Consider the following 13,607-nt stretch of genomic DNA (forward strand, 5'->3'; position numbering starts at 1 on the left):
GAAAACAAGAGAGTTAAACTCCTGTCAAAGTGTTAAAACTCTTATAACTAGAACTAGGTCCTGACCAAGCCATCCTTATCATCACAGTCAATGCCCAAAGCCTGAGTATGTGACAGATGACTTCCAACTGACTGATTGATGGTACAGTTATTCTGCTGTATTGTATACAGCAGTAACAATATGTGCATATACACTAATTACAACTTATTGTATACAGCAGTAACAATATGTGCATATACACTATTACAACTTTAAACTTATAACTTTAAAAAGATTATTTTTAAAAAATTGGGCAGTCTTTGCCTGTTGTCTGTAATGAAATATTCATAATCATAATCATAATATGCGCCATTAACTCATATACAGGGGAAGTAATAATGAAATAAAACCATGCAATATGCATTGAGTACAGTTGTGTTGTATGTAGATTTGTTAGCATTCTAAGTGGGTAATTTGTACACTTAGGATATAACAAGCCTTGTGCTAGAAATACAAACATCGCAAATAATGGGTGCTAGCACCTAACCTAATAGGAAGTGCAAGGCAAATCCTCACTAATGAGAGGTAATGTTTGCATCAAGTCTTGAAAGAGTAAATGCTAGCCAGGTAGATCAAAACAGAAAGGCATGTAAAAATTTAAAATTATAGGAATTAGTCTTATACTTAAAAGACTTTAACTTTTTGGCATATCAATTTCTATGGCATGTAATAATCAAATCATCTTATATATCACTGTTCAGCCATTTTCCACATTTGTTAAGCATATGGAAAAGGAAAGAATCATAAAAAGCAGTGCAAGAGTTAGGAATTCCCTGATTTTGAAGAAGAGGAAGTATATTCACTATGTAATATTGATAGTTAAATTAGCTGCTTGTCTGTGTTTTAGAGATAGTCTTTTTTGGAGACAGAAGTATGGACTAAGTGAATCTTCGAGGAATTCCAAACTCAGGCTTTTGATTTGATAACTACAGTATGAAACATGTTAACATTGTTAAATCGCTGAGATTATATTTAATACTCTTTAAAGAAACAGAATTTTTATTTTATTGAGATTATACCATTCAACCTATGAAAAATTCATTGTTCTATACCATAATATGAAGACTGAAAGGTATTAAAATATAGCCATATAATTAATTGGTAATTTTAGGCTCCCATAAATTTTATTGCCAATATTACTGAATAAATTCAAGATAGAATTTTCAGAATTTAGCCTTATTGGCAGTTTGAAAGCAGTTGAATTCTTTTCCCATTTTGTGTTGCAACAATTCTGGAGCTATATTCAAATGTTGTTATCAAGATAGGAAACGAGTCTAAGTTGATGTTCCTTTTGAGGTTAAAGGTCTGTTTCTTTCAATCAGTTCAAATTGACAGGTCTCCTGCCATCACCTCCTCCTTAGCCAGGCAGACAGGCCCTGGAAGTCAGTGTGAAAACATCTGTTGAATGGATTTATTGACTAGATCTTGTTTTTTCTCTCCCTTTCTCTATTTTTTTTTCTTTTTCCTTCACACCGTTTATTATGTCTCTGACCTGATGAACTTAATTTGTTTACACGTCATTCTCAGTGTCTCCCTCAATGCTTGTCTCATGTTTCTTTCTACTGTGCTCTTTTCTTGGCAACAGCCCTTCCTGGAGCCCCAGCACACACGTGCGCGCTCAGTGCGCCAAGCTCAGCTGGCTGTGGTTGGCATGGATGGATTAGAGAAACATCATCTTGTCTCCAGGACTCATTCCTCCCCTGCTGCCTCCATTTTACCTCATCCAGAAATGGACTGCCCCCTCCAGCCTGGCTCTGCAACTGGTAGGAATCCCTAAAGACTTTCCCTAATAGGCAGGCTACATACACCGTTCTTGTGGGATTAAGCAATTTAAATGCTTTGAATAACTCCAATAGCAGAACGCTCATTTTAACCCAATGCAACCCAAATTTTATGAGGTTATATTGGCCACAAGACAAACAGCACATCTGATAAATCTTGGGCTTAGTATTAATAGCCTCATAAATTGTTATCATTCAAGGGCCTGGAAAACATATCAACAGGTGCATAGATCCCTTTTGGAAACAAAATCCCTACAACATTCTTTAGCACTGTTCCTCAGTCTCTTCCTCCTAGTAGTCCTGGCCACTAGGAAATTTATGATGCTCAGCTTTATTTGACTCTGAAGAGTGCCTCTCCCCACGTTTGTTTTTAACATTTTGTTTGTTTCATTGTTTTCTTCTGACTTGCCATTTAGATGACTCCTGGGAGGCAGTTGGCCAGGGCAAACCTTGCTTAATGCTACGTACGTTAGTTTCATTTCCATTTATTATGGCACCTCTGGGTGGGCTATTTGACCAATCTCTTCCTTTGCCTACAGCTGTGTTATTTTAGAACCTGGCTACAGAGGAAAACAAAGGCCAGAGGAAGGTCAAGGCTGGAACATACACACAAAAAAGGGGTGCCCTTCCCTCTCCAAAGGAACTATGCTGTAAATATCCATGTGGATAAATACTCCTTTCTGTCTTCACAAGAATAGGATCCATAAGATATCCATGTTCTCAAACTTGTGGCTGATCAAATGAAAGATAAAATAGCCCTAAGGGACTCATAACTTGGATGCAGCATGGGAGAATTCATGTGCACCTTCTCTCAAAGACTCTTACAGGTTATCTGATTTATTTTTGAATCAATTTTCAGGATTCGAGTTTGTTTTTGTGGCTTCAGTGACCTCATACAACCCTTTGTGCTGGGAAAAGTTAAAATGCTTTTCCTAAAATCACATTCCCAAGCTTTGATATCATCTTTATTTAAAAATCAATGAATGGAATGGCCAAGTTATTTAACTTTGACGGACATCTTTAATAAGTATGCAGAGGAACTACTTTTTGCAAGGTGTTATTGCACAGGCTAACATTCCATACTAGGAGTTACAGGCTAGGTATATTTGCAAGTATTTCTTGTACCATATTAACCACTGCCTCAGATCCCTGTATTGGAGCATAGCAGACCTGCCCTGGTATCCCAGATAAGCCAGGACTGTAGCCCCGTGTCAGCACAATCTGATGGGATAAGTTGTGCCTGGTTCTATCCTTGGTCTTTAGAGAGTTTTTGCTCAAAACCAGACATGTGATGCAGAGGAGTACTATTTGTAGCTATTCAGATCGGTAGCCTTCAAGAATTACATTCTTCTAAATTCTTTCTCTAGAAAATATTTTTTATTTTGGCCATAAGTTTTCAGAGAACACAGAGCAATCAGTGATCAGCCTATCATAGTGGCCACAAGTTTTCAGAGAACACAGAGCAATCAGTGATCATCCTATCATGGCGGTAATTCCATTCACTCAAAATTATTTCCTTAGTTTAAAAGTGAACTTCATCATAAAGTTTTGTGGTGCTGTTCCTACAGTATGTCACTGTCTACTACTGAAATCCTATTGATTGATTTTCTTATCTTGGTTAAGAGGGGTGACCCTTTCCTGATATGTTTGGTTTCCTCTGCTTTTATATGTTCCTTAAATATGAATAAAGTAAGATTTCTGAATATTAGAATAATACTACAAGCTTGAGAAAGCAATGTTGCCAGGTGGACAGGGTTGGAGGCCTTAGAAGAATCCAGGTGAAAAGTAGACTATAACTGCTAATAGAAGCATGACAAACAACCTAATCATTCAAACCAAAGACTGGATCATTTCAGATGGTTAGTTTCTTTCTCATAATGTCAGCAACACAAATAGGGAAGTGAGCTTGAGACTGTTTTCATATTTAATGGACTTAAGCATACTTCTTGTCTAAATGATTATATACACTTATATTTTTTAAAAACAGTATTTTATATTTAATAGACAGTAAATTTTAATTGAATCAACAAACATTAGTTTGCATAGAATGTATATATGTACATACACTCATAAACACTTAGGATTGGTAATTCAAATTTGAAAACACTGAAAGTTGCTTTGTAATTATTGTTCCAGTTAAAGAATGACTAAGTGGGGCTTCCTGGGTGGCTCAGTCGGTTGAGCATCCGAATTTGGCGCAGGTCATGATCTCGCAGTTCGTGAGTTTGAGCCCCGTGTGGGGCTCTGTGCTGACAGCTCAGAGCCTGGAGCCTACTTCAGATTCTGTGACTCCCTCTCTCTTTGTCCCACCCCCACTAGTACTCACTCTCTGTCTCTCTCAAAAATAAAAACATTAAAAAAAAAAAAGAATGACTAAGTGATTTTAACATTATATACTTTGGTAGAGAAAAACTTTATTCTCTCACTTGGTCTTAAAAATTGCATCCTAACATTTAGATTCTTAAAATGGCTCAATTTTTTAAAAAAAGTATACAAAGTGTGTTATTTACATATATGCTAATAGCTCCTCCATTGCCATTCTGATTAAAAATACATATTTGGTTGCTAACTCTCATTTAGTGCTTTTCCAGATCCAAAGGAAACAAAACGTACCATCATTACTCTGCTTGTTCCACATAGTGTTTAATCCAAATTTCTCCTGTAGCCTCCATTCTCTCTGAGAATCTTTGAGATCCACATGATCTCAAAATTCATTGTAGTATTTTTTTTAAACTTTGTTTTATATTTATTTATTTTTGAGAGAGAGACAGAGCTCAAGTGGGGGAGGGGCAGAGAGAGAGGGGGAGACACAGAATCTGAGCAGGCTCCAGGCTCTGAATGGTCAGCACAGAGCCTGACACAGGGCTTAACCTCATGAACCAGGAGATCATGATCTGAGCTGAAGTCGGAAGCTTAACCGACTGAGCCACCCAGGCATCCCTCATTTTAGTATTTCTAATGATCTGATTTCAGAGATGAACTATTAAGATTTTGATTTTTAGTATGTTTTAAAAGTATGTTTAAGCACTAAATTCTTTTCTTTTGACTTTTAAATATCTGCTATAGATACAGTTAAAAAAATCAAAAGTGACATTCAAGTATATTCCTTGGTAATATTTAGGTTTTTTTCAAAAGAATGGTATACAATCTCACATGCTCAGTAGTTGTTCCACTAAAAAGGAAGGAGGAGAAAAAAGTACGTTACAAAGGTAGGTGATTTACTTAAATCCATTCTGTAAGAGTGGTACTTTTTGCCACAACTAAAAAGTTATCTAATACTTAACTCACATAATTTTCAAGGCACACCTTTCAAACTTTCACCTTCCATGTGGATTCTCAGCAACCAGATAGAGCAGCCACACCAGAACAAATCAGTATTTCAAGTGGAAAATGTTGTATGAGTGTGATTTCAGTCAGTTGTTGTAGGATGAAGTCTTTGGACTATTTCCTGTGAAGACTTGAATGGACCAAGAAATGGATTAATATGTGGCCATTACATGGTGGTCCTACACAATGCCTGAGTACAGTTATTTCTAGGATGGGCAAGAAGAGTATAAGATTATGATGCTTCTAATGATAATGAAGAATATGTGTTGTATAGCCAGGTTGCCACATACTCCTTGAAAGGGATTTTATGATTGGAATCTGAGTATTAATACTCATTTTTTCTAATATTCAATTTAAAAGGTAGAGGTTTTTGTTCTATGTAAAGCCAAGACATATTGTTTATATAACTTCTGATAATTAAGGAAAGGGCAGTGTATTTTATTTTCTTTACCATAGTCATCTTTTCTGCTCAGGTCTTTCTAATAGAGATGAGGCTTGGCCATGGCTCACAACAGGACTTGGAGAGTATAAGGTATTATTGTACCAAATGAGATTCCCTGAAACAAAGATTTAACGGCAAATGAATTTGATTGGCTTTATCCTCCCTATCAGTACAATTTAAGGTCTTTCTCCCAGTGCTAGGCTGCTTTACATAATTTGTGAGGAAGTTCTTTCTTTGTGATATTATCTTTCTAGTCAGTGTCTAGTGTGAATAGAATCATAGTACTCAAACCAAACCAACATTGTGAAAGCCATTAAAAATAATTGAGTTGAAAGAATTTTTCAATTGGCGTTTAGTGGGTGAAACAGCATGATGGAAAGTGAAATACATTTGAATATTTCAGTGTGAGAACAGCAACACTGGCTTGCCTTCTTTCCTTCCTTCCTCCCTCCCTCCCTTCCACTCTCCCTCCCTTCCTCCCTTTCTCCTTCTCTCTTTCCCTCTCCATCTCCCTCTTTCCCTCCCTCCCTCTCTCTTTCCCTCCTTCTCTTCCTTCCTTTCAATGAAAGATACTTTCCCAAGTCAGGCTAACTCTGGTTAATTCTTCAAGTTTTAGTTTATATGTTGTTTCCTTCAAGAAGCCTTGCTTGATCAGCTAAATCCGAATTCTTTATGATCCCTCATAACAAACTGTATTTTTCCCCAAATATTGTATTTAATTATTTATTTCAGGCGTTGTGTTCCACTTGGCTCTCCATGAGGAAAGAGACTGTTTTTCTGTTTTCTCTAACCCCATTTCTTAGATACATGGCTAGTATAAGGAAGGTGCTTATTATATATATTTACTGTCTAATAAACAAGTAAATCAACAAACAAATGAACAACTGAGTGAAATGAGAGTAAATAGACGCAAAATACTGAAAATTATACAAAAAACTATCATTGGTATGTTACATCAAATTTTAGGGTGATATTTATATTCTTATTAATTAGAGAAAAAGGATACATGTTCATTGAAGGCAATTTGGTAAACCTAGAAAACTATAAAGAAGAATCACCCATTATTCCATCATTCAGAGGTAACCATAAGTAAAATATGGATTTGTTTTCAGTATATTTTCATCTTCCTATGTGGCTCTGTTTAACAGAATAAAGAAAATTTATACGTATGTTTGTGTTCTTTTCGTGTACATGTGTGTATTGGTAAGTATATGTGTATGTGTGTAATTGTGTGTGTATGTTTGTGTGTGTTTTAAAACCTCTAGAGCAACTTCTGTTACTACCTGTATCAGAATGGAGAGATTAATTTCCTTTGGGAAAAGAATCAGTTTTGAGATTACCATCTTCAAACATATGCACTTGGAATTTCTCCTGAAAAATCTTCAAAAATTTGCTCATCTGAATCTTACTGAAGATGATAAAAATAGCTATTTTGTTTATTTAGGAGATTAACTAAACTTGATCACATATATATCATAATATATATCATAGCATACATATTTATAAGTATATATATAACATATATACATTCTTATGTATATTTATGTTTTTTTAATTTTTAATTTTTTGGGCTTTTTGTGCCTGACAATATTATCATCCTATTACCTTCATGCATGCATAGTTGGACAAAAACTTGTTGGGGCACATGTTTTCTGTCTGAAAAGTCTGGAAATAGAGCCAAATGCTCAAGCATTTGGACAGTTTCTCTTTAGCATTGACTAGAAGTCTGAATTCATACTAGTATATGTTCTTTTGTGGGGAGCCTGTTTATTCTTTCCTGTAGCCTTATAGTATGTTTTCTTTATTTTGTTAATTAAAAAAACCCAAATCATCTTTAAGATGAGCATTTGCAGATACATGTTCATGTACATGTCTCTTTCTAGTTAGGAAAAAATTCTTTAATTCTTTATATTATTCTATTACTCTGAATTCTTCCTTGAGGGAAATTACAACTTTTTGTTGAGATTCCTCTTCTCTGACTTTCATATTTTCTGCTCATTGTGTACATCTCTAAGTTTATATTCAGTAGCACCGATTCAGTTTCCTGAAATGTAAATTCCTCTTTTGTTACCTCCAGTTTAGATTTTAATTTCGCTACTATTTATTGTTTCTTTGCAGTATTTATCCATCTTTCTTTTTATTCATTAATTTAGCTTGAACTTTCCATTTAGCTTTTGGCTTCTTTTTTATTGTCTTTTATTTTATAATGATTTTCCATTTCGCTTTTGGCTTCTATTTTGGCTTCTTTTAACATTTGGGGATGCCAAAAAGTTTTCTAAGTTTTTATTTTGGTTCCTATAGAAAATCATCTTCACTGACCTAACTAGTAGGAATGGTGTTTCCTTTACAGTTTTTGTAGCATATCCTCATAGGCTCTGGGTTTTGTTCATCTGTTTTGTTTGTTTTTGCTCACTCATTCTTTTTTTAATGTTTATTTTTGAGAGAGAGATAAAGGGAGGGAGAGAGAGAGAGGAAGAGAGAGAGATGGAAAGGGAGAGGGAGAATAATGGGGGGGGGGGAGGCAAAGAGAGAGGGAGACACAGAATCCAAAGCAGGCTCCAGGCTTCGAGCTGTCAGCATGGAGCCCGCATGGGGCTCAAACCCATCAAATGAATCCACCAACCTTGAGATTGTGAACTAAGTTGAAGTCCGATGCTTAACCAACTTGAGCCACCTAGGTGCCCCTGCTCACTAATTCTTGAGTATAGAGAAGTCTTTCTAGCTATTTGCCAACAAGTGTAGTGAATTCTTTTTGACTTTTTGCCAAATTACATGCTGGTTGAATATGCTCTTGGGCTATGCAATTGAATGGCAATACCAGTGCAATTTCTAGGTTTCAACAGACTATCAGACAGTGTTAGTTAGAAGGCCTAAAGTGGGATTTCTTCTATTTCCTTTTTAACTGCCTGATATTCTGGTAAGATGATTTACATTTATAAGTCTTAAAAATTCTTTTATCTACTCAGAGGCACAATTTAACACATTTTAAACACTTATTTTTAGATATTTCATTTGTTTGCTGGACAAATCACATTTCACACTTAATTGAAAATTGCGCTAATACTTTAAGTGTATCTGTTAAAAGATATTATAACAAATATTGTAGGTGTTAGCATATAAAGAGTACAGTAGATCTAGAAATAAAAAGCATGATAAACCTTATGGATAGACTAGAATTATCAATAAAAAGTATAATAGCTGTTGTAGGTATGAAGTGGAAAAAATTAGAAATGGCCCTTGCTTCGAGATAACCCTTTTTATCCATTTTAGTGATTCTACCAATTTCAGGTCTTTTTTCTAGCCCTATATTTTTTTTTCCTTCCTTACCATACAGAGTTTTTAAAAAACATTTCATACAACTATATTTATACATGCTTCATCTTAACTACTAGATAATAAATTAAATGTAATAAAATGAAATTGTTGGCACCTGAGATTCAAATGACTAAAGCAAGATGGGTCAAAGTCAGAATGGTAGTCATGGCCCTGGAGGTGGCAAGAAGGATGACAAGGACAAGAAAGAGATATGAACCTCCTATACCAACTAGAGTGGGGAAAAAGAAAACAAAGGGACCAGATGCTGCCAGCAAGCTGCCACTGGTGACACTTCACATTCAGTTCCAGTTAAAATTATTGAAGTTAGAATTGAAGACTGTCTTCTCATGGGGGAAGAATTCACTAGAAATAAGGAAAAAATGGATAAAATGAATAAATGAAAATAAAGAGGGGAAAGATCAAAAGTGGATGATCTGAGGGAGGCCCCAATGTCAGTAGGAACCTTGGAAGAGATCATTGATGACAATTATTCCATCATGTCTGCATCTGTGGTTTCAGAACACTACATCAGCATTCTTTCCTTTGTAAACAAGGATCTCCTGGAACTAGGCTCCTTGGTCCTACTTGGCCATAAGGCACATGCTTTCATAGGGGTGCTCATGGATGACCTGGATCCCTTGGTCACAGTGATGAAAGTAGAAAAGGCCCCTCAGGAAACCTGTGATGATATTGGGGGGTTGGACAAACAAGTCCAGGAAATTAAAGAATTTGTGGAGTTTCCTCTCCTGAATATTATGAAGAAATGGGTATAAAGCCCCCACAGTGGGTCATTCTCTATGGTCCACCTGTTACAGGTAAAACCTTATTAGCCAAAGCAAACCAAACCTCAGCTACTTCCTTGAGAGTGGTTGGCTCTGAACTTATTCAGAAGTACCTAGCTGATGAGCCCAAACTCATTAGGGAATTATTTCAAGTTGCTGAAGAACATGCACCCTCTATTGTGTTTATTGATGAAATTGATGCCACTGGAACAAAAAAAATATTCAATTTACAGTGGTGAGAGGGAAATTCAACAAACAGTGTTGGAACTGTTGAACAAGATGATGGATTTGATTCAGGGGATGACGTGAAAGTTATCATGGCCACACACTGAATAGAAACTTTGGATCCAGCACTTACCAGACCAGGCCTCATTGACAGGAAGATTGAATTCCTCCTGCCCCAGGAAAAGACTAAGATGCACATCTTCAGGATCCATACAAGTAGGATGACACTGGCTGATGATGTAACCCTGGAAGACTTGATTATGGCTAAAGATGATGTCCCTCGTGCTGACATCAACACAATCTATACAGAATATGGTCTGATGGACTTGAGAAAATGTGGAAGGAAAGTAACAAAGACTTCAAAACATCTAAAGAAATTGTTCCTTACAAAAATTAAGAAGGCATCCTTGAGGGGCTGTATCTCTAGCAGACTGCATTTGCCTTCAAGAAAATGGTTGGGAGTTGTCCCAACACCTCAGAGGGATGAGGTTGGGGAAGTTGCCCAGAGGAATCCATGCTCCAGTTGATGTTTCTTAGCAGAACCTCTTGTGTATCTTTTTCAGTGTGATGTGTAGGATGCCTTCTGGGCTGCTTTCATCTGTTGGTCGCATAAAGTGCTCTCTCCCCAATAAAGCATGATTCCACTGAGAGAGAGAGAGAAGGAAAGAAATTGGTGGCACCTGGATCATAATAAACATTCAATGACTGTTTATTTCATTTACATCTTTCAGAAAGCTATCATGCTATTTATTTTTGTATCATGTTAAATTTCAGTCCTTTGGCCCTGCAATATATTTAATAAATGTCATTGAGCAGATACCCTGAGAAGGTATAAAACCTCAGGCAGTTGCCAGAAAAGCGATATAAAGTTGAAAGTTAAGAACTCGGAATCAGGATCAAGAGTTTTAGGTCTAAATATTCTAGACTCAACTTTCTTGATAGAGCAAAGAAGATTCAGCCTAACAGTGTCATATGAAACTAGGTATAAACCTAAAGACCAGAATGGAGTCTATAGCTAGCTGATGACTTAACTACATGTAAAGATTAAGAAAAAGGAAAGATACACAGTAGGTGGTTCAAATACTTACCTCATTTAATAAAGCTGAAAGTCAGAGGAAGTACAGGGTCCAAGCATATCTAGAAATGTATCAGAAACTTTTTGGATGGAAAATAAACGCCTAGGGTTTAAAATACAGGTAAAGACTTTATGTTAAGACTCCTTTGTTTATTTTCCCAAATCCTAATTTTAACTCTTGTCCCATTGATCAAGAGAGAGATTGATCCATTGGCTTATGTTACAAATTGTAACCAGTAGGGAAGAAAGGGTCAAAGAAAAGTAGAATTCCATATGAATTCCAAAGAGAGGGACAGGCTTATTTCTCACCCTATAAGTTTTTGTTTCTGGAAAAAAAAAAGAGGAAAGGAATGGAGAGGAAGGATGAGGCTAAAGTCTCACCTTCCACTCTACCTGTTAGCACCTCATTGCTACATCATTAAGATGAGTAAGTGGAGGTTTAGAGTTCCAAATTTTTATTTATTTCCCCTTAAATTTAAATGTCTTTCCAAGAGCTCCTGGACTTTTATTATAATCTCCAGATACTTGGCAATAACTTCCAGCTACTATAGCCTGTTTTACAATATTTTTTTGCAGCAGTTTATGGAGAAAATGTTAAAAGAGGAACACTACTGTGGAGCTAAAGTTAGATACGTCGAGATGAAATAGTGAAAAAAATTAAACAACTTAATGATTAGAATCTCTAGTCTTGAAAAATATGTTTTCAAAATGAGAGAGATGCTGTAATTTTTGTGTCTCTTGCCATTAACATGTCTTTTATGTAGTATGAAACTGTAGTTGAAAATGTATTAAACATCCAGCAAGAGGATGTAACAATTGTAAATATGTATGCACCCAACATGAGAGCACCCAGATACATAAAACAGTTAATAAAAAACATAGAGAAAATAATCCATAGTAATGCAATAATATTAGGGGACTTTAACACCCCACTCACATTAATGGACAGATCATCCAAACAGAAAATCAACAAGGAAAGAGTGGATTTGAATGACACACTGGACTCGATGGATTCTATAGACATATTCAGAACAATTCAACCTAAAACAGCAGAATCCACATTCTTTTTGAGTGCACATGGAGCATTCTCCAGAGTAGATCACATATTAGGCCACAAAAGAAACCTCAACAGATTCAAAAAGATCAAAGTCATACCATGTATCTTTTCTGATCACAATGCTATGAAATTAGAAATCAACCATGAGAAGAAATCTGAAAAGACCACAAATGTATAGAGGTTAAATAACATGCTACTAAACAATGAATGGGTGAACCAAGAAATCAAAGAAAACATCAAAAATTACATGGAAACAATTGAAAATGAAAACACAACATTCCAAAACCTTTGGTATGCAGCAAAAGCAGTTTTAAGAGGGAAGTTTAATACAGTTTTACTTTGAAGCAAGAAAAGTTTCAAATAAATTACCTAACATTACACCTACAAGAGCTAGAAAAAGAACAACAAACAAAACCCCAAATCAGTAGAGGGAAGGAAATAAAAAAGATCAGAGGAGAAATAAATGAGATAGAAACTAAAAAACACAATAGAACTTATCACTGAAACCAGGAGCCAGTTCTTTGAAAAGATCAGCAAAATTGACAAACCTCTAACCAGACTCAGAGAGAGAGAGAGAGAGAGAGAGAGAGAGAGAGAGAGGCCTCAAACAAAATCTCAAATGAAAAAGAAATAACCAACACCACAGAAATACAAACAATACAAGATATGATGGAAAACTATATGCCAACAAATGAGACAACATAGAACAAATGGATAAATTCCTAGAAAGATATAACCTACCAAAACTGAAGCAGGAAGAAATACAAAATTTGAACAGACCATTTACCACTAAGAAGATTGAATCAGTAATCAAAAAATTCTCTCCAAATCAAAAGTTCAGCACCAGACTGCTTTACAGGCAAATTATACCAAACGTTGAAAGAAGAATCAATGCCTATTCTTCTCAAACTATTTCACAAAAATAGAAGAAAAAGGAAAACTTCCAAATTCATTCTATGAAACCAGTATCTCCCTGACACCAAAACCAGACAAAGACTCTACAAAAAAAATATAAGGCCAGTATCTCTCATGATTATAGAAGCAAAAATCCTCAACAAAATATTACAAACTGAACTCAACAATATATTTAAAAAATTATATACTATGATCAAGTGGGATTTAATCCCAGGATGCAAGGGTGGGAGTCTCAAAACAATATTCTCAAAACAATCAATGTGACACATCATATCCGTAAGTGAAATGATAGAAACCATATGATCATTTCAGTAGATTAAAAGCATTTTATAAAGTACAACATCCGTTCGTGATGATATTAAAACATTTAGCCCTGAAGGGTGAATAGAAATTAGCCAAATGAGGTATGGGTTATGGGGAGCCAGAAGCAAGAATTTGGGGGCATAGATGGAACAGCAGGTATGAAGATCCTAAGTCGTGTATATTTTTTATTGCTTTGAAGAATGGAAGGTAGGCCCTTGTGGAAGAAACAGAGGTCAAGAGAGGAGGTGTATGTGAAGTATAAGTTGGAGAAACTTAGCCTTGAGAAATTTTAATCTCATCAGTAAAGTCACCAAAGGATTTAGGCAAAAGTAGCTGTCGTGTGTCA

General features: G+C 35.8%; 1 protein-coding gene and 1 pseudogene across 1 annotated transcript in view; both read left to right on the forward strand.

The window, feature by feature from the left end:
• Positions 1-13,607, forward strand: part of HDAC9 (histone deacetylase 9) — a 741,574-nt gene that overhangs the window by 445,339 nt on the left and 282,628 nt on the right. The window contains exon 13 of the mRNA XM_032592422.1: positions 1,625-1,802. Coding sequence (XP_032448313.1) covers positions 1,625-1,802 — 178 coding nt within the window. The remainder of the gene's footprint in view (positions 1-1,624; positions 1,803-13,607) is intronic.
• LOC115508966 lies at positions 9,045-10,338 on the forward strand (annotated as a pseudogene).

This window comes from Lynx canadensis, chromosome A2, assembly GCF_007474595.2.
Source record: "Lynx canadensis isolate LIC74 chromosome A2, mLynCan4.pri.v2, whole genome shotgun sequence".
NCBI lineage: Eukaryota > Metazoa > Chordata > Mammalia > Carnivora > Felidae > Lynx > Lynx canadensis.